Source organism: Neoarius graeffei, chromosome 1, assembly GCF_027579695.1.
Source record: "Neoarius graeffei isolate fNeoGra1 chromosome 1, fNeoGra1.pri, whole genome shotgun sequence".
Classification (NCBI taxonomy): Eukaryota; Metazoa; Chordata; class Actinopteri; order Siluriformes; family Ariidae; genus Neoarius; species Neoarius graeffei.
Genome location: NC_083569.1, coordinates 97,634,732 through 97,654,667, shown reverse-complemented (window position 1 = coordinate 97,654,667; position 19,936 = coordinate 97,634,732). Strand labels below are relative to the sequence as shown.

Below are 19,936 nucleotides of genomic sequence, written 5' to 3'. Positions count from 1 at the left end.
GACTGAAAGAAAGGTGGATGCCACTAAATACAGGGCAATTCTGAAGGAAAACCTGTTTGAGTCAGCCAGAGGTTTGAGACTGGGACGAAGGTTCACGTTCCAGCAGGACAATGACCCTAAACATACTGCTAAAGCTACACTGGAGTGGTTGAAAGGGAAACATTTAAATGTCTTGGAATGGCCTAGTCAAAGCCCAGACCTCAATCCAATTGAGAATCTGTGGCATAACTTGAAGATTGCTGTACACCAACACAACCCGTCTGACTTGAAGGAGTTGGAGCAGTTTTGCCTTGAGGAATGGGCAAAAATCCCAGTGGCTAGATGGGCTAAGCTAATAGAAACATACAATTTTCACCTTTTAAAGCAACAATTTTCACTTTTAAAGCGGTAGGCATGTTGTGTAAATCAAATGGCGCTAACCCCCCCCCCCCCCCAAAATCCATTTTAATTACAGCTTGTAATGTGACAAAACAGGACAAACACCAAGGGGGATGAATACTTTTGCAAGACATTGTAGTAAGTCATCGTAATAAGACATTGTTATCTTACATTCAGTAAAAGCCACAATCCCAACTGTGAAACATGGGGGATGGTAGCATCATGCTATACAGGTGTTTTACTGGAAAAGGAACTGTGCACTTCAGAAAATGGTATCATGAGGAAGGCAGATTATGTAAAATTGCTGAAGCAAAACCTCAAGACATCAGCCAGAAATGTAAAACTTGGTTGCAACTGGGTCTTCCTGCAGGACAGTGATCCTAAGCATACCTTCAAAGTTGTAACAAAATGGCTTAAATTGAAAGCATTAGAGCCCTGATGCAAATCCCATAGAAATTTTCTGGACTGAACTGAAAAAAAGCATGTCTAAGTAAGGAGGCGCACAAATCTCACTGAGTTACACCAGTTCTTTCAGGAGGAACAAGCAGAAATTCGAACAAAGTAGAGAGAAACTTGTGGAAGGCTAACACAAGAGTTTCATTCAAGTTCAATGAAAGTATTTTGTTGCAATCACACCAAATTCTAACGAAGCGTATGCACACTTTTATTACTTTTATTCCCTTTTTGGGCACCTTTTTGTCATGTGTTTGAGTGTATGTGTTATTGTTGTGTGTAAGGAGAGCAGCAAAGAAAGAATTTAATTGCATTGTCTGAACCGCCGTGTTTTTACTATGCATATGACAATAAACTTCTTGAAGCTTGAATCTTTTGACCCACCGGAAACCTCATCTCATCTCATCTCATCATCTCTAGCCGCTTTATCCTTTTCTACAGGGTCGCAGGCAAGCTGGAGCCTATCCCAGCTGACTACGGGCGAAAGGCGGGGTACACCCTGGACAAGTCGCCAGGTCATCACAGGGCTGACACATAGACACAGACAACCATTCACACTCACATTCACACCTACGGTCAATTTAGAGTCACCAGTTAACCTAGCCTGCATGTCTTTGGACTGTGGGGGAAACTGGAGCACCCGGAGGAAACCCACACGGACACGGGGAGAACATGCAAACTCCACACAGAAAGGCCCTTGCCGGCCACGGGGCTCGAACCCGGACCTTCTTGCTTTGAGGCGACAGCGCAAACCACTACACCACCATGCCGCCCCCCACCGGAAACCTGATATAGAAAATAAAAGCTGAACTCTTGTTTTGAAATGGCCTCTTATGGAAATATAGTTGCCATAATTGACTTAACTCAGGAAATGTATGGTATCATGAAATTTAAATTTAGTTTAAATGTTTTTGGCCTTGGTGTATAAAAACTTTTGTCCTCAACTGTACATGTCTTATTTTGTCAGAAGCACCCGGAAACAGCACTCAGCCTGAAGACTCAAAAATATGCTGTAAAAGGTCGGATGAAAAAGTCGTTGTAGGATTCTGTGCACTGGTTTTTGGAGTCGCCCTTGGATTCTTGCTGAGCTTGGGTTTCCGATACAAATACAAAGGTGAGAGATTTACAACATCATGCTTTGAAGTGGTTTAAAATATAGATGTATATAGCAGGACCAGCTTGACCATCAGGAGATTCTTTTTCTTTTTGCCTGGAATGAAACCAAGGGGCTAGCAAGTCCTGCAGTTCCTAGAAATTATGTTTGGTCACACGAGTCTTGCAAAAGTATTAGTCATAATTAGATGACTAATTAGATTAGATGAAAGTAAAAAATAATATCGACAGAAGCAAGAAGCAGATGGGGAAAGGCCACAAAAAGAAGCCCTCCAAGAGGATATGCAGCAAAAGAAAGGACTTTTTTAAAGTAACTTTAAAAGGTCAGTCTAATCTGCAAACACACAGAGAGCAGTATTTAATTAGGCTGTATTAAGTACAATATTAACATCTAGCAAATAAAACTGTAACTAGCTGAATATTTCACATTAATATATGTCATCAAAAAGTTCTTGTGCAGGGATTGACCAAGGATGGCTCATGTGACATAAAATAGTTTCACCATTGATTAAGTATCTCATGATGTCAAAAAAAATAGATATGGTGTGAGTCAGTCATGGTATGTCCCAGATATACCATGAACTGACTTCACAATTCAAGCTATACGACCGACTCGAGTGACTGTGACAGCAGTGGCTCCACGAGCATTTGTGTGTGTGTTTAGATCTACGCATCAGGATCATGCCTAGTGAGGCAGGTGATAGCATGGTACATTTCACATGCGCAGGTCAAAGGTTTCTCCGATGTAAACAACAAACATGGCTGCCTCCAGTGAGTTTACGCTGAGATTTAGTTTTAACACTTTTAGTTGGGAATTTTTTGAAGTGGGATATAAATCAAATATACCATGCATTGAGAGGCTCCGGTTGAAATTATGGATTCTCTTCGGTGACTGGCATAGTACTATTTTCTTCAGGGCTGCACCCCTCACAAAATAGTACTATAACAGTCACCTCAGAGAATCCATAATTTCAACCGGAGCCTCTCAGTGTATGGTATATTTGATTTCTGTGCTGCAGTCAGGGAGACTGTCTGCTGTAGGTCCATGCAGCCAATCAGCAACAGCCGTGTTATGTGATAACAGTGTGACATGCCCCCGTAGTTTTGCTCTCCAATGGACTGATATATTCTAACTCATTTTTCTGACGTTTCCATAATATGTCACCAGTAGGCGTGTTACAGACTCAGTCTCTGGTGTAAAAGAACATGAACAAAGTGGATTAATTACTCTGTTGGAGTTTTGGTTAAGGAGACTGACTAGCGGCATGGTGTCACTGTTGAGAGGCAGAGGCATTTATGAAAATTCAATAATAGACTTCAGTAATATCAGCAACAGTACAGTGGTTGAGCACGACTGCTCCGTGAATGGATCAGAAGTAGGCAGGTGGGCAGATATGGATTTTGAAGGAGAATGTGAGGAGGACATGAGGGGCTGGATTAAGGAGAACTGAGGGAAAGGAAATAAGAGTCAGAAAGTACAATAGTGAGAGGTATGAAAGTGAGGAAGAAGAATATGAGCAATATCAGAGGGACACACCTGAGAAACTTGCCGCAATAAGATGTAATGAAAAGGTTCAAGGAAGCATGAAAATAAATCTGTTTGTGCAAATGACAACTCTGGGGAATAAAATTGGGGAAATACGATCTGCAAAAATTCTTAATGATGGCAATTTATTGGTATTTTAAATAACAATAAATCATTCCTCATCCTGGGTATGACTTTAAACTGCAACCGGTGGTGTGTCTCAGGTCCAGGAGGACTTGAGTATTGGGGAAAGTGGAGTTACCCCTTAATCACCATTGCTCCCAAGTCCGCTTTGACCTGGAGTGGTAGCACTTGCCTGGGTTCCAGCTATTTAAATACATTTAAATTTAAATAGTACATCACCAATGAGGCACTGGCAGCAGGGCACTTTTCTGTGCAATGTGGCAGATGAACCCAACAGGGTCCATAGCACACCACCAGATGGTGTGCGGAAGAGCCACTCAAATGGCCAATGGATGACATCACTCGGCCTGTCAGTTGTCACTACAGGGCAACTTCCATACCCATCAGGTCTGTGGCACTTTTGTGCACCACTTGGCATCAGGTCTGGAGATCCAGAGAGACAACACAATGGGGGCATGACATTGTTTGCCTTACCTTACTGTGCAAGGTGCTTCGTTAGGAGAGGAGAATAGGAAAGCCCTGTGGTGATGGAATAAATGCGATGGCAGCAGGTCTGAGGAACTGGAAATTACTAGCAGAAACATCACACACAGGCAGCTTGCATTTGATGGTCGCAGCCTAGCTGAAGTTCTGGGTAACAGCGGGCTGAGGCAGCATTACCGGTGTCCAGACAGCCCTATTTAGGGAGAGTTTAGGGAGAGCCTGTCCTGGAAAGGGAAGCCCCTAGAAAAAAGTGGGGTAAAGAAAGTTTACCCAGTCCTTACCTGGCTGGCTCCCCATGGCCAGCAGGTCTCCATAATAGTGGTAGAAAGGTGAATAATGTGAAATTGATAGTTGGGACTTGGACTATCCCCACCATGTTGAACAATGATCAGAGACTTGAGTGTAGAACAGTTCTGATTGCGAAGGAACTAGATTGCTATTTTGAATAAGATAGCTGGCAAACTGCCATCACTACGAGTGGGAATATTTGAGCGAATCATAAGTTTACATGTACCCACAGGGAATGATCACTACCTAAACCTGATCAATGTGTATGCACCTACCATGACCTATCCTGATGAAGAAAAAGAAGCCTTCTATCACGAATTAACTGATGTGGTAGACAGGGTACTTCAAATAGAGAAGCTTCTGCTCCTGGAAGGTTTCAATGCAAGAGTAGGTAATGATCACGTAACTACTGGGAAATTTGACAAGGGCAATAGGAACGCCAATGGTGAACTAATGCTCAACTTTTGTACTCGACGTAAACTATGCATCACTAATACCTACTTTCACCAACCAGACAAAAATTACTTCACCTGGTGCCACCCAAAATCGAAACACTTACATCTCCTTGATTATGTCGTGACTTGCAGAGCTAACATGAAAGAGATTTTGTCAGCAAAAGTAATATGAGGAGCTGAATGCTCAACAGACTACTATATGGTCCGATCAAAGGTGAGACTCAGACTTGCATTTCCTAGACACAAGAGAGCAGACTCCACAACAAATAAGAAAATGGCGAGGTGTGTCCAAACTTTTGACTGATACTGGAGTTAAACTAAGACTGAAACTAGCAATGAAACAATTTTGTTAACTGAAATAAAAATGACAGTTTTTCAAAAACAAACAAACAAACAAACAAACAAACAAACAAACAAACAAACAAACAAACAACCCAAAACTAAATAAAAACTACAATGAACAATGCAACACGAACAAAAACAGAAGAGATTTGCACATAAAATCGGCTTTGATTTCATTTTGGTTTCATTTCCCCCTGAAGACCATAAGGGCATGTCCATATCATGTTTTTTTTTTTCCCCCAGGCAGAAAATTGATAACAGGGTGCTGGGGAGCACTTCATCCCAGTGCTTCACTTAAAAAGCACTCCCATGCTATGTATTGGTTTTGTTTCAGTGACAAAAAAAATATTTTGAAACATAACACTTTATGATTGGTTGCCTGAAAAAGAGCGGCTCAAAGTGCTCGTCTCATCTCGTCTCGTCTTCTTCCGCTTATCCGGGACCGGGTCGCGGAGGCAGCAGTCTAAGCATGGAAGCCCAAACTTCCCTTTCCCCAGACACCTCGGCCAGCTCCTCGGGAAGAACACCGAGGCGTTCCCAGGCCAGCCGAGAGACATAGTCCCTCCAGCGTGTCCTGGGTCTTCCCCGGGGCCTCCTCCCGGGGGGACATGCCTGGAACACCTCCCCAGGGAGGCGTCCAGGAGGCATCCGAAAAAGATGCCCGAGCCACTTCAGCTGGTTCCTCTCGATGTGGAGGAGCAGCGGCTCTACTCCGAGCTCCTCCCGAGTGACTGTGCTTCTCACCCTATCTCTAAGGGAGCGCCCAGCCACCCTGCAAAGGAAACTCATTTCAGCCGCTTGTATCCGCGATCTTGTCATTACCCAAAGCTCATGAACATAGGTGAGAGTCGGAACGTAGATCGACCGGTAAATTGAGAGCTTCGCCTTTTGGCTCAGCTCCTTCTTCACCACGACGGACTGGTAAAGCGACCGCATCACTGCGGAGGCTGCACCGATCCGCCTGTCGATCTCATGCTCCATCCTTCCCTCACTCGTGAACAAGATCCCGAGATACTTAAACTCCTCCACTTGAGGCAGGACTTCTCCACCAACCTGGAGAGGGCAAGCCACCCTTTTCCGGTCGAGAACCATGGCCTCGGACTTGGAGGTGCTGATTCTCATCCCAGCCGCTTCACACTCGACTGCAAACCGCCCCAGTGCATGCTGAAGGTCCTGGTTTGAAGAAACCAACAGGACAACATCATCCGCAAAAAGCAGAGATGAAATCCTGTGGTTCCCAAACAGGATTCCTTCCGGCCCCTGGCTGCGCCTAGAAATTCTGTCCATAAAAATTATGAACAGAACCGGTGACAAAGGGCAGCCCTGCCGGAGTCCAAAATGCACTGGGAACAGGTCTGACTTACTGCCGGCAATGCGAACCAGACTCCTGCTCCGTTCGTACAGGGACCGGACAGCCCTTAGCAAAGAGCCCCGAACCCCATACTCCCGAAGCACCCCCCACAGAATACCACGGGGGACACGGTTGAATGCCTTCTCCAGATCCACAAAGCACATGTGGACTGGTTGGGCAAACTCCCATGAACCCTCGAGCACCCTATGAAGGGTATAGAGCTGGTCCAGTGTTCCGCGACCAGGACGAAAACCGCATTGTTCCTCCTGGATCCGAGGTTCGACTATTGGTCGAATTCTCCTCTCCAGTACCCTGGAGTAAACTTTCCCTGGGAGGCTGAGAAGTGTGATTCCCCTATGATTGGAGCACACTCTCCGGTCCCCTTTCTTAAAAAGAGGGACCACCACCCCAGTTTGCCACTCCAGAGGCACTGTCCCTGACCGCCACGCGATGTTGCAGAGGCGTGTCAACCAAGACAGCCCCACAACATCCAGAGACTTGAGATACTCAGGGCGGATCTCATCCACCCCTGGTGCCTTGCCACCGAGGAGCTTGCAAACCACCTCAGTGACTTCGGCTTGGGTAATGGACGAGTCCACCTCTGAGTCATCAGCCTCAGTCTCCTCAGTGGAAGACATGACAGTGGGATTGAGGAGATCCTCAAAGTATTCCTTCCACCGCCCGACAATGTCCCCAGTCGAGGTCAACAGCTCCCCACCCACACTGTAAACAGTGTTGGCAGAGTACTGCTTCCCCCTCCTGAGGTGCCGGACGGTTTGCCAGAATTTCTTCGAGGCCGACCGATAGTCCTTCTCCATGGCCTCCCCGAACTCCTCCCAGTTCCAAGTTTTTGCCTCCGCAACTGCCCAAGCTGCAGTACGCCTGGCCTGCCGATACCTGTCGGCTGCCTCAGGAGTCCCGGAGGTCAACATGGCCCGATAGGACTCCTTCTTCAGCTTGACGGCATCCCTTACTTCCGGTGTCCACCACCTGGTTCGGGGATTGCCGCCACGACAGGCACCGGAGACCTTGCGGCCACAGCTCCGAACAGCTGCATCCACAATGGAGGTAGAGAACATGGTCCACTCAGACTCAATGTCCCCCGCCTCCCTCGGAAGCTGGGAAAAGCTCTCCCGGAGGTGGGAGTTAAAGACCTCCCCAACAGAGTGCTCGGCCAGACGTTCCCAGCAGACCCTCACCATACGTTTGGGCCTGCCAGGTCTGTCCAGCTTCCTCCTCCGCCAGCAGATCCAACTCACCACCAGGTGGTGATCAGTTGACAGCTCAGCCCCTCTCTTTACCCGAGTGTCCAAGACATAGGGCCGGAGATCAGATGTAATGACTACAAAGTTGATCATCGACCTCCGACCTAAGGTGTCCTGGTGCCACGTGCACTTATGAACACCCCTATGCTCGAACATGGTGTTCGTTATGGACAAACCGTGACTAGCATAGAAGTCCAATAACAAAACACCACTCGGGTTCAGATCGGGGAGGCCGTTCCTCCCAACCACGCCCCTCCAGGTGTCACTGTCGTCGCCCACGTGAGCATTGAAGTCCCCCAGTAGCACAATGGAGTCCCCAGTCTGAGCACCCCTCAGTACCTCTCCCAGGGACTCCAAGAAGGCCGGATACTCTATACTGCTATTTGGCCCGTAGGCTCAAACAACAGCAAGAGCCCTCTCCCCAATCCGAAGGTGCAGAGAGGCGACCCTCTCGTTCACTGGGGTAAACTCCAACACATGGCGGCTGAGCTGGGGAGCTATAAGCAAGCCCACACCAGCCCGCCGCCGCTCACCACGGGCGACTCCAGAGAAGTGGAAAGTCCAGCCCCTCTCGAGGAGCTGGGTTCCAGAGCCCAAGCTGTGCGTGGAGGTGAGCCCGTCTATCTCTAGCCGGTACCTCTCAACCTCCCGCACAAGCTCAGGCTCTTTCCCCCCCAGCGAAGTGACCTTCCATGTCCCAACAGCCAGCCGCTGTGTCCGGGGATCAGGTCGTCGAGGCCCCTGCCTTCGACTGCCACCCAATCCACACTGCACCAAACCCCTACTGCTACCTCTGTGGGTGGTGAACCCACAGGAGGTCGGGCCCACGTCACCTCTTCGGGCTGAGCCCGGCCGGGCCCCATGGGCAAAGGCCCGACCACCAAGCGCTCGCTTACGAGCCCCAACCCCGGGCCTGGCTCCAGGGTGGGGCCCCGGCTGCATCGTACTGGGCGACATCACGGTCCTGGATTTCTTCTCCATAGGGGTTTTTGGTGAACTGCTCTTGGTCTGGCCTGTCACCTAGGACCTGTCTGCCTTGGGAAACCCTAACAGGGGCAAAATGCCCCCGACAACATAGCTCCTAGGATCATTCAAGCACACAAACCCCTCCACCACAATAAGGTGGCAGTTCTAGGAGGGGGCTCAAAGTGCTGTTTTTTTTTTTTTTCTAGGCAGCTCTCTCTTCATTGGGAACAATTGAAAAAAGATGTTGGCACTGAGCCAAAAACTATCAATTTCACAAATAAAAAATTAAGTTCAAAACATATTTTTGGGCTATTTATGGTATTTTGGCATTTGGGTGTGCTGATTTTCATACAGTACACTGTTAAAGGGCTATCTATACAACATGACAATATGTTCTGACATGGTTGCCATAATAATGATTTACACATGGAAAGAAGGGTACAGAATAAATTAATTTAAATTATTAGATGATGATACATGGGATGATTGAACTCAGTAAAGTCCATGTACAATGTTTATATATCTTGCTGAATTGCAAATAGCTAACTGCAAACTTTACCATAGGGCTTTTTGCATGAACAAACAGCATGTTAAGCAAGACAACTCCCCTGTTTTCATCTTACACAAAAATGCATTTAAATGTTCTTATGTACGACGATAAGTCTCAGTGTCATGACAGGTGTGACAACTGACAAAAGTCACCAAGATGACAAGCAAACACCATTTATTTACAATAATTTGAAATGAAGTAATAATTAATGATATTTAAAAATATAAATAAATGTTATATTTATTGAAGGAACAAATGAGAATTCTCTATCAGAAAGACCTATGATAAAACACATGATACTCTGACCTGTCATACGATCCAATTTCATTTACTTGAGAAAACTGTGTTATTCTGAGACTTGGGCAGATCTGTGATAAAATCTATAGCCAGATGGGACCAGGGTCTTTGGGGTGTAGGCAGCAGCAAGAGTTTACCCATGGGTGGAGCCCGGGGTACCTTGGCTTGGGCACAGGCGGAACAGGAGGACACATACTTGTTGATTTCGGACATCATGTTCTCCCACCAATACTTAGTTCAGATGAGCATTGACTACCGGGGTGTCCAGTGGAAGGAAATGAGTGAGCCCAGGTAATGAGTCAGCCTCAGAACTGTGGTGGGACAAACATGAGAACAGGAAGACAAGCTTCCAGTGGGTTGTGAGGTTGAGCTTCTGCTATTTCTTTGGCAATTTCCCATGTGATGGCATTAATGAAGCACTTGGGTGGCAGGATAGGAGTGGGTTGAGGGTTGTGGATGTGTGAATTCTGGATAACACATCAGCTTTAGTGTTTCTGGAGCTGAGACAGTAGGAGATGGTGAATTGGAAGTGTGTGAAGAAGAGTGCCCATCATGCCTGATGTGGATTCAACCATTTAGCTGGTTCTTGTGGTTGGTGAGGATAACAAACGGATGTGTGGCCCCTTTGAGCCAATGTCTCCACTCTTCTAGGGCTAGATTTATTGTGAGAAGTTCCCGATTCACATCATAATTCTGTTCAGCTGATGAGAGTTTCTTAGAGAAAAAGGCTACGGGGTGTAGTTTGGGCTTTTCCCCAAAGCGTTGCGACAACACCCCTCCCACTCCAGTTTCAGAAGCATCTACCTCCACAGTGAATGTTTTTGAAGGATCTGGATATTTGAGAATTGGTGCTGTGATAAAGGCTGATTTGAGCTGATTAAAACCATCCTCTGTGGCCTGGTTCCACTGGAGACGCTTGGGATCTGTCTTGAGCAAAATGGTGAGGGGGCGGCGATGGCACTGAAACCTCTGATGAACCAGTGATAGAAACTCACAAATCCTAGGACACGTTGAAATTCCTTGACAGTACTGGGTGTGGGCCAGGTAGTCACAGCCGAGATGTGTAGTGCAGGTGACAAACAGTGAGATGCATTCTTTATGAAGTGCCCCAACCTGAATCTCAGCTGGTGTGGTGTAAGTAGTGATGAACCCCTCCCCAGGGGGTCCACCATCTATCGCCTTCAGGCTCACTGGTGGTTGGAGCTCCTCGGTAGGCAACTGGAGCCTCTGGACAACCTGGAGGTCGATGAAATTCCCCTCTGCCCTGGAGTCTCTTAGGGCAGAAAGAACATGGAATGAGTCTGAGCAGTTTAACAATACATGGAGTTTAAGAAATCAATGTGGAGAAGCAAGTTTGTGATTCACCGGGCTGGTAGAGCTGGGTTCTTTATGGAGATGATCTTGTTTTCTGAGGTTGGGTGGTCAAACAGGACATTATGCCAATAGATGACCATGTTCACCACAGTAGAAGCACAGCCCCTCCCGGTGCCTTCTTTCCCTCTCAGAACAGGGCATGGGTGTGTTGGAAACTTCCATAGGCGTGAGATACTGGGGAGATTGAGGATAAACTGGAGTGTGCTGCAAGGAAGGCCTGTTATGCAGAAGATGGTCCAGCCTAATGGCCAGGTCAATGAGAGAGTCCAGCATGAGTTGTTCATTCTGATATGCAAGCTCTGTTAAAATATTTGGGTTTAGCTCTTGATGGAATGTTGCTTTCAGTGCTGGGTCATTCCACTCACTGCCTGCCACTAGTGTGCGGAACTCAAGAGCATACTCAGCCACTCTCCTCTCTCCTTGCCAGATCATCAGTAGTTTCTCTCCTACTGAAATGCCCTTGGGTTGATGGTCAAAAACCCGTTTGAACAGCTCAATGAAGCAATCATATGATGATGTAGGCTTGATAAGGAAACCTTGCATTCAGATACCTCCTTGGAAAAATTATCTGGTTGAGGAACCATTGCAGCAGCACTTGCAGGGGTGTGATATGTGTCAGGAGGGCCTGCGAGACAACAGCAGTTAGTTGTAACATACGAGTGTTCAGCTCACTTAACATTTGCTGGTGTTCTCCAAACAGTCATCCCAGCGCATTAAGAGCAGTTTGCTTTGCCTCCGCTGCTGCATCCATGGTGGTGAAGTATCCTGTCAGGGTGCAGGCACTTACAGAAGCAGTTGTAGGGGAGGCCGGGTGCATTGCAAACTGGCAGCCAAATCCAAGACATGAGATTGAAGGCAGAGTCAGGGTCGACCAAAGGGTCAGGCGATTTATAAACAACGTGTCAGACAATAAACCAAGTTGAGTCCGGATATAAACAGAAAACGAGATCAGGCCACCAAATCAGATTCGAGGAGCAAACAACTTGGTATGATCAGGTACAAGTACACAGAATGATACTTCACACTGGGTGTTTGTGAGCAAGGTCCTTAAGTAGTGAAGGTAATAAGGAAGAGCTGTAGCAATTATTGAATTATTTATTATTATATAAAAAAACTATTTACTGTATTACCCAAGTATCTATTAACTTAATTATTTACTCAGATATGTTTAATTAGTATATGTTTAATCTTTTACTTTGCTTACTTTAACTTTACTGCTTGTACACTTATTGTTTTTAATATTGACATATATATATATATATATATATCTCATCTCATCTCATTATCTCTAGCCGCTTTATCCTTCTACAGGGTCGCAGGCAAGCTGGAGCCTATCCCAGCTGACTACGGGCGAGAGGCGGGGTACACCCTGGACAAGTCGCCAGGTCATCACAGGGCTGACACATAGACACAGACAACCATTCACACTCACATTCACACCTACGGTCAATTTAGAGTCACCAGTTAACCTAACCTGCATGTCTTTGGACTGTGGGGGAAACCGGAGCACCCGGAGGAAACCCACGCGGACACGGGGAGAACATGCAAACTCCACACAGAAGGGCCCTCGCCGGCCCCGGGGCTCGAACCCAGGACCTTCTTGCTGTGAGGCGACAGCGCTAACCACTACACCACCGTGCCGCCCCTTATATATATATATATATATATATATATATATATATGTTAGATGGGGGAGGGCCAATTATAAGTACTTTGGACCTTTACTTGGTTTATTTATTTATTTATTTATTTATTTTTACTATGTGTGAATAAAATAAATAAATAAAGAAAGACAATTATTACAATTCAGGAGAGGGAGGGCACTGCAGTGCTTGGGAATTTTATTTTTATTTTATTTATTTGCACATGATAAAAGAAATTTACAAGATAAACATAAATGGAACAAAAACAGAAAACGTGCTGGGGGAAGAAAAAAGCACAATGGCTTGTTCTAAGTCTTCCCCCATTTAAATTAACAAGTAATTAATACAAATTTAACAAATTAGAGAATAACTCTATTAACAATAGTAAATAATAACAAATAATAAAAAATAATGATAATATAATAATTGATAACAAAATTATACATTAAACTGTAACTGGTATCATAACTGAAATAACAAATATAAACAAAAATGTCAATTGCAGATAACAAAATATAAGTTAATGAGTGAAAATAAGAAACGAATAAAATGTAACCTAGGATCTATACATAAAGTAAAAAAAGTGGAATTGATTGATTTCAAATGGTGAATAAATATTGTACTAATAACAGAAGCCTGGTACATGGTGTAGTGTAATATTTTACAGTTTGATCCAAGACTGAACTTTAAGATAAAGGTCAAGTGTGGCTGGGGAATGAGAATAGGTGGTTTTTGAGATTACGTTTAAAACTAATCATGGACGTAAAACTTTTAAGGTGGAGGGGGAGGTTATTCCATTCAATTACACATTTGTATTGAACACTCTTTTGACCTAGGGATGTTCGCACTAGGGGGGTATGTAGTTGGTCGCTTTGTCGAGTTTGGTAAGCATGAAATTGGGAATTAAGATTTAAAAAACTATCAAACGTGTCTGGAAGAGAATTTCTAATAAATTGGAAAGTAAAGATATTTAGCTGAAGTCTATTGATATCAGTAATATTTAAAATCTTAAGCTTTGTAAATAGAGGTAAAGAATGGGCATAAAAACTGGATCCGGTGGCCATACGAACAAATCTTTTTTGGAGTAGTATTAGGGGCTGTAGTGTAGTTTTTTAGGCACATCCCCATACAATATTTCCGTAGGTCAGATATGGTGATAATGGTTTGTTGAGTAAGAAGATGTTTGATTTTTCCCATAAGTCCAATAGTTTTAGATATTTTATTACATAACATGGCTATATGTAGTTTCCAGGTCAGTTTGTCATCTATTATTACGGCTAAGAATTTAGCTTGACACTCTTGAGAAAGGGGCATACTTTTTAATAAGATTTTTCCGTTATTTCTATTGTAGGTTTTATTTTTATTACAGAAAATAAGGAAGTATTTTTATTTTTTTGGCATTGACAGATAATTTGTTAGCCTCGAACCAGATAACTTTTTCTAATTCTTGATTAGCTAGTTTTATTAGAGTATTAAAGTTTGAGTGTGAAAGGAAAAAGATTGGAGTCATCTGCAAATAAGATAAAGAAGATGATTGTGGAAGCTTGTGCAAGGTCATTGATGTAAATTAGAAATAGTAAAGGTCCTAAAATTGATCCCTGTGGTACTCCGCATTGTACTGTTTTAAGTGTAGATTTAGTGTTGTTAATTGTTACATATTGTTGTCTGTCAGATAGATAAGAAGAGAACCATTTTAATGCAGTCATTTATGCCATATTGTTTTAGTTTGCTTAGTAGAATAGAATGATTTACTGTGTCGAATGCTTTAGATAAATTGAGAAAAATCCCTATGGTGTACTCTTTGTTTTTTATAGCTGAGGAAATTTTGTCCATGAACTGAATCAGTGCCATAGAGGTGGAATAGCCCTTTCTGAAGCCATATTGGTGTTTGTATAGGATGTTATTATGATCTAAATATTTCAGAAGACAGTTATATATTAGTTTTTCGAGAACTTTAGATATATAGGGGAGGACAGATATGGGTCGATAATTGTTGATATTAAGCGGATCATTACTTTTAATGATGGCAGTTACCTTTGCAACTTTTAGTGAGTGAGGAACAACTCCATTTTGCAAGGAAAGAGTAAAAATGTGTGTAAGAAGGGCAATGATATGGGGCAGGGAAAGTTTTAGAACTTTAGTGCTTATTTCACCATGCCCAGCAGCTGAATCTTTTAGGTTTTTGATGATGTCTGTGATTTTGGCATTAGTTGGTGGTATAAAGGTCGATAAATTAGATTCTACTTGTAAGGTAATGTAGTTCAGAGGGTCCTGTGGTCCTTTTTGTATTTTGCTTTCTAGTGAAGGCCCAATATTGACAAAAAAATCATTGAATTAATCACATAGTTTTTTATTTTCGATAGTTTTATTTCCAATTTGAATTTTGTTTGGACCGGGTGTTTTTATTTTGTCACGATTTAAGACGTCATTTATCATTCTCCAGGTTTGTTTTATATTAGAAGCTGCTTCAGTAAACTTTCTGTGATAGTATTCTTTCTTTGCAGTTCTAAGGAGATGATTTAGCTGATTTCGGTACTTTTTGTAGACACTGTGGTTAAGGGGTGTAGGGTTCTTGAAGTACTTAGCATAAAGTTTGCTTTTTCTGCATATTGATTTTAATATTCCGCTACTTAACCAAGGTTTTTTCCAAGAATGGTTGAAAATTTTTGCGTTTTTCTTAGGAAAACATTTTTCATATAAAGATCCATACGTTTCAAGAAACTGATTGTAAGCTTTCTCTGTGTCCACCTCACTAAGTATGTCGTCCCAAACAATACCTGATAGGGATTCTGTAAATTTCTGAATGTTTGTCATGTTAATGAGACAATAAGATATTTTGTCTGTCTTCCTAGTTGGTTCCACTAAATCAGATATAAGGAATATCGGAAAGTGATCCGATATATCTGTTACCATAATCCCAGCCGTGTAGTTGATGTTAAGTGTGTTTGTGTATATGTTATCAATTAGGGTAGCAGAGTGTGGGGTAATCCTGGTAGGCTTGTATACAAGAGGGAAAAAGGAGTTAGAGAAAATGTTATTAATGTGATCAGTAGTAGGGGAATGCGAGGTTTTAAGTAAGTCTATGTTATAGTCTCCAAGAATGTAGCAAGTACTCTTTTCTTTGTTGATATTATTCAGGCATTCTCTCAATTGGTTAAAACTGTTGGATGTCTGTATTAGGAGGATGGTATACGCAGCCAATGATGACTTTTTTCCCCTCATTACCATTTGAAAACAGTTCAACAAAAATACACTGCGTGCCTGATTCATCGATTACAAATTCCAAGTCATTTCTTTCTATATAAGATAAATCATTTCTTATGTATAGAGAAACCCCCCCACCTACCTTGTTCAGTCTACAGTGATGAATGCTTTTATACCCGGGTATGTTATAATTGTGGAGTGTATTTTCAGTTAGCCAATTCTCTGTGAGAGCAATTACTGAGAACCTATGTTTTATAGAGTATAGGTATTCATTGAGCTCCTTGAAGTGGCGCGGAAGGCTCCTTACATTTAAATGAAACAGAGAGAGAATTGCTTTTTCTCAATTTGCATGTATTGATGAATGAGTCAGTGTTGTACTACTGTGAGGTGCTCTTAGAAGAACTATAGTAGGTTATTAAATAAATTTAAATCAGGGTCGAGAGATGAAAAGTGTGATTCACAAACATTTTCATTTAAGTCAAAAGGGTTAAAAACTAAAGTACTTAAGTCACTGTTACTTGATTTTGAAGGTAGAGATGGCTGTTGTTCAGTAGTGGAGTTCATGAGGTTTGATTACCGGCGATGACTTAGTCGAGTCTGGTTTCTTCATGTGTTGCCCCTCCTTGGTGTGTCTCTCGGTGGGTGCACGACCAGCCAATCGTACCGAAAGTATGCCACATTTCTTCTCTCTCTTGCTGCCCGCATTTCCGGTAGGAGTTCTTTCCTCTTTTGGCGTACTGCTTCCGAAAAGTCTTCGTTGGTGTAGATGTTTGATCCTTTGAGGTACTTTGCTCTCTGCATGATGGCTTCTTTGTCTTTGTATTGGAGAAGTTTCGCAACAATGGGTCGTGGCCGGCCGTCTTCCTGGAATTTTCCATTACGATGAGAACGTTCGATTTCAATCTTAAGTGGGTCGAGCTTGAGTTTGTCCTTGAGGATTTCTCTGACCTTCTGTTCACATTGGTACCAGTTCTCTTGTTTGTTGTCAGGGATGCCGTCGATCAGAATGTTATTATGACGAGACTGGTTCTCCAAGTAATCGGATTTATGAAGGATCGTGTTGATGTCAGCTCCTAGACGATCTATTTTTGTCTCAACTTCCTTGATATTGTGGCTCTGGTCATGTTGTTTTGCTTTACCGTCTTGGATTTCCGCCTGGGGGAATTGTAGACTGTCCTTTATTTCCTGCACCTCGCGGATGAGACTGTCCATTCTTTTGTTGTTAGTATCCATTACTGTTGCGATGAAAGACTGAAAGGTGGATTGTTGTCTCATCAACAGGTCCTCATATTTTGCCCTTTATTGGTCTAGCATTTATTTCAGGGTACCAAGAGTGACTACGTCCTCATCATTTTGTTGTTTTTGTCCTCGAGTAGGCATGGTGTCGACGGCATGTGGGAATTTAGAGATCACACAATTCCTACCTGGGTAGATCTAATTAGCGGAATCCGATGTAAATTTGGCGGGAGTGGGGATGGACACACCACACCGCGGGGGCTCCTTTTAAGCCCGCTATGGTTAATCCACGTGAAATAGAAGTGTAGACAACTTGCTGTCGGGCTCGCCAGGCCGATCACTAGTTGTTGGGACAAAACTGGCTTCAAGTCGTTTCAAATTGGCCAGATTGATCAAATGACAGTTTGAAGACGATCTCCGTGGTCCGTGAATGTCCAACTTACAAGGATGTCTTGTTAGTTTAAGAAAAAGTTGTAAAAATTCTCTTTTTTTTTGTTGATAGTTACGGAGCTGTAAAAACCGGGGTCGTTAACCTCTGGCGCATGCGCACAGTCAATTGTAGTCTTGGTGGCCATGTTTGGAGGTTGCCATTGACTTGGATTGCTGGCTCTATTACCAACAACTAGAGCTAGCCAAAACAATTAGCAAGCAAACCAGCATGTACCAGTTGCAAGCATGCCAAACAGATATCGGTATCAATTCTATAAATAAAAAAGCAGTAAGGAAATGTGCCTGTCAGAAATTTAGAATTTTAAATTTATAATCCCATGAATTGCAGTGAGGTTAAAAATTTGTCCTTTTCCAACAAGGGAGAGACAAGAAAACTGATGACATTCTGTTGGAAACAAACCCACCTGAAGGTCAGTAGAGAAAATGAAATGGCATGTACATTAAAAATAGCAAGAGAATAGATTGTTTGTGGGTTACAGTTTTTATCATTTTTAGAACAAGCCATGTTCCGTTTAACAATTAGTTTGTTAGTTTTCAATAGAAGCCAGTTGTTGTGTGTGTGTGTGTGTGTGTATGTGTGTGTGTATATATATATATATATATATATATATATATATATGTATATGTATGTGTGTGTATGTATGTATGTTAGATAGGGGAGAGCCAATTATAAGCCATTTAGGTTTCCTGCCCTCTCCCAGCTTGTACTTTGTACCTTTACTTGGTTTATTTATTTATTTATTTTTACTGTGTGTGAATAAAATAAATAAATAAAGAGAGACAATTATTAGAATTCAGGAGAGGGAGGGCAGTGCCAGAGCCGGAGTGGGTAAACGGGATATTCGGGAGGATTCCTGATGGGCCGGCTCATGTCAATCTCAAATTTGGGCCGGTTGGATAGAAAAAATAATTTTGACACTTATCTAATCTTCTTCTTGCATTCATTCTCCATTCAACTATGCATTCATTCTCCATTCATCTGACAGCGCAGGCCCTACAGCGCAGTAGATTAGATGGGTTCTATCATCTGATGAATTCTCCCCTCCCAAATGTTTAAGTTGGTTGCGCCCACGAGTCGTCTTTTTTGGAGCGATAAAATTAAATATAGCAACAGAATAGCGCGAAGCGTCAGTCAGTGGTGATGGAGGGCAGGAAGAGGCCAGGTGGAGCCGAAAAGGCCAGGACAAAAAGAAGAAAGGCATTGGAAGAAGATGCTGCCAAATGTGCGAAATTAACAGACCTGTTTTCCAGAGGACAGACCTCAGTTGCAGCCGGTAAAGAGAGATATGGAAATAATTTTGTAGCCTACTGTCAGTGTAAGGCTATTGCGCAACGTTAGCATAGTTTATTTTGTAGAGCCCAATACACACCATTAATCACAAATATCCAGTTTCAAGCTGACAATAATAAACATAATTTAGTGTGTACTACACTTCACTGTGTGTGCACTGTGTGCATTTCACTAATTCACAATTGGAATAAATGCAGAGACCAAATTTCCCATTAAATAGCATCTCATTAATGGAATGTTTTTGTAGCATCAGAGCCGCAAACCCCTTCTGATGCTACTGATGATCCCGAGGAGGCATGACTACTGAAGGGGCAGGTAGAGGATGGTCTAACAGTTATTTATTTAAACTTGGATAGTTATTTGTAATGTAAAAGATAACAGAGATATATGATAAATGTATGTTAAATTGTTCAGACATTCAGAAAGATGTCAGCATGATAGCCTAATTTATTTTAACAAATGGAGACAAATGGCCTAAATCACGATCAATTTTACATAATCACAATATAAGCTAAATTGTGGGGAAAAAAATTCAAGCATGTTACGTTATTCAGCAAAATAGGCTAACCTTTAATGAAATGTTTTGTAGCCTCAGAGCAGCTGATAAGCCCGCCTGATCATGCTGGTGAACCAACTAGCCATGGAGAGGCCAGGACTCCAGAGGCAACAGGTAAAGAGAATAAAAATCAACTAAAAAAAACTATTTTATGTAAGAAAATGCACACAGAACAGATGTGATGGATAGATTCTAAATGATACCCAGTACCCAGATATTCAGAATGCTGAAAATGCTTTAAAATCAGCTCAATTGAAATAGGTAAACATTGTTTAATCAATAATTATCTCTGTCCATGATCACAGTGTATATGCCCTATATGCTATATGCAGAAAGAAAAATGCAATTTTAATTTCAAATTATTTTAATTACAAATTATTGCTCCTGTACAAAGGTAAATACATTTTCATCTTTATCACATTTTTTACCTTTTAAATATTTATCTGATTTAAATTTGAATTAAACATATTGTTTAAGTGAAGTGCTTTCTCTTAACTTACCAACGTATGCCTGAACTATAATCAATAAAAAGGCATTGTAAGAGCTAGCTGCTGTTTCATTTATTCAAAGTC

General features: G+C 42.7%; 1 protein-coding gene across 11 annotated transcripts in view; it reads left to right on the top strand.

Moving 5' to 3' along the window:
• si:cabz01074946.1 (uncharacterized) overlaps positions 1-19,936 on the top strand; it is a 52,621-nt gene that overhangs the window by 14,482 nt on the left and 18,203 nt on the right. For 5 of the 11 annotated variants that reach the window (XM_060910989.1, XM_060911136.1, XM_060911059.1 and 2 more), the window contains exons 4-6: positions 1,799-1,945; positions 17,877-17,927; positions 19,398-19,478. In XM_060910989.1, the coding sequence (XP_060766972.1) occupies positions 1,799-1,945; positions 17,877-17,927; positions 19,398-19,478 (279 nt within the window). The remainder of the gene's footprint in view (positions 1-1,798; positions 1,946-17,876; positions 17,928-19,397; positions 19,479-19,936) is intronic. The other 6 variants (XM_060911206.1, XM_060911360.1, XM_060911278.1 and 3 more) reach the window with 3 other exon arrangements.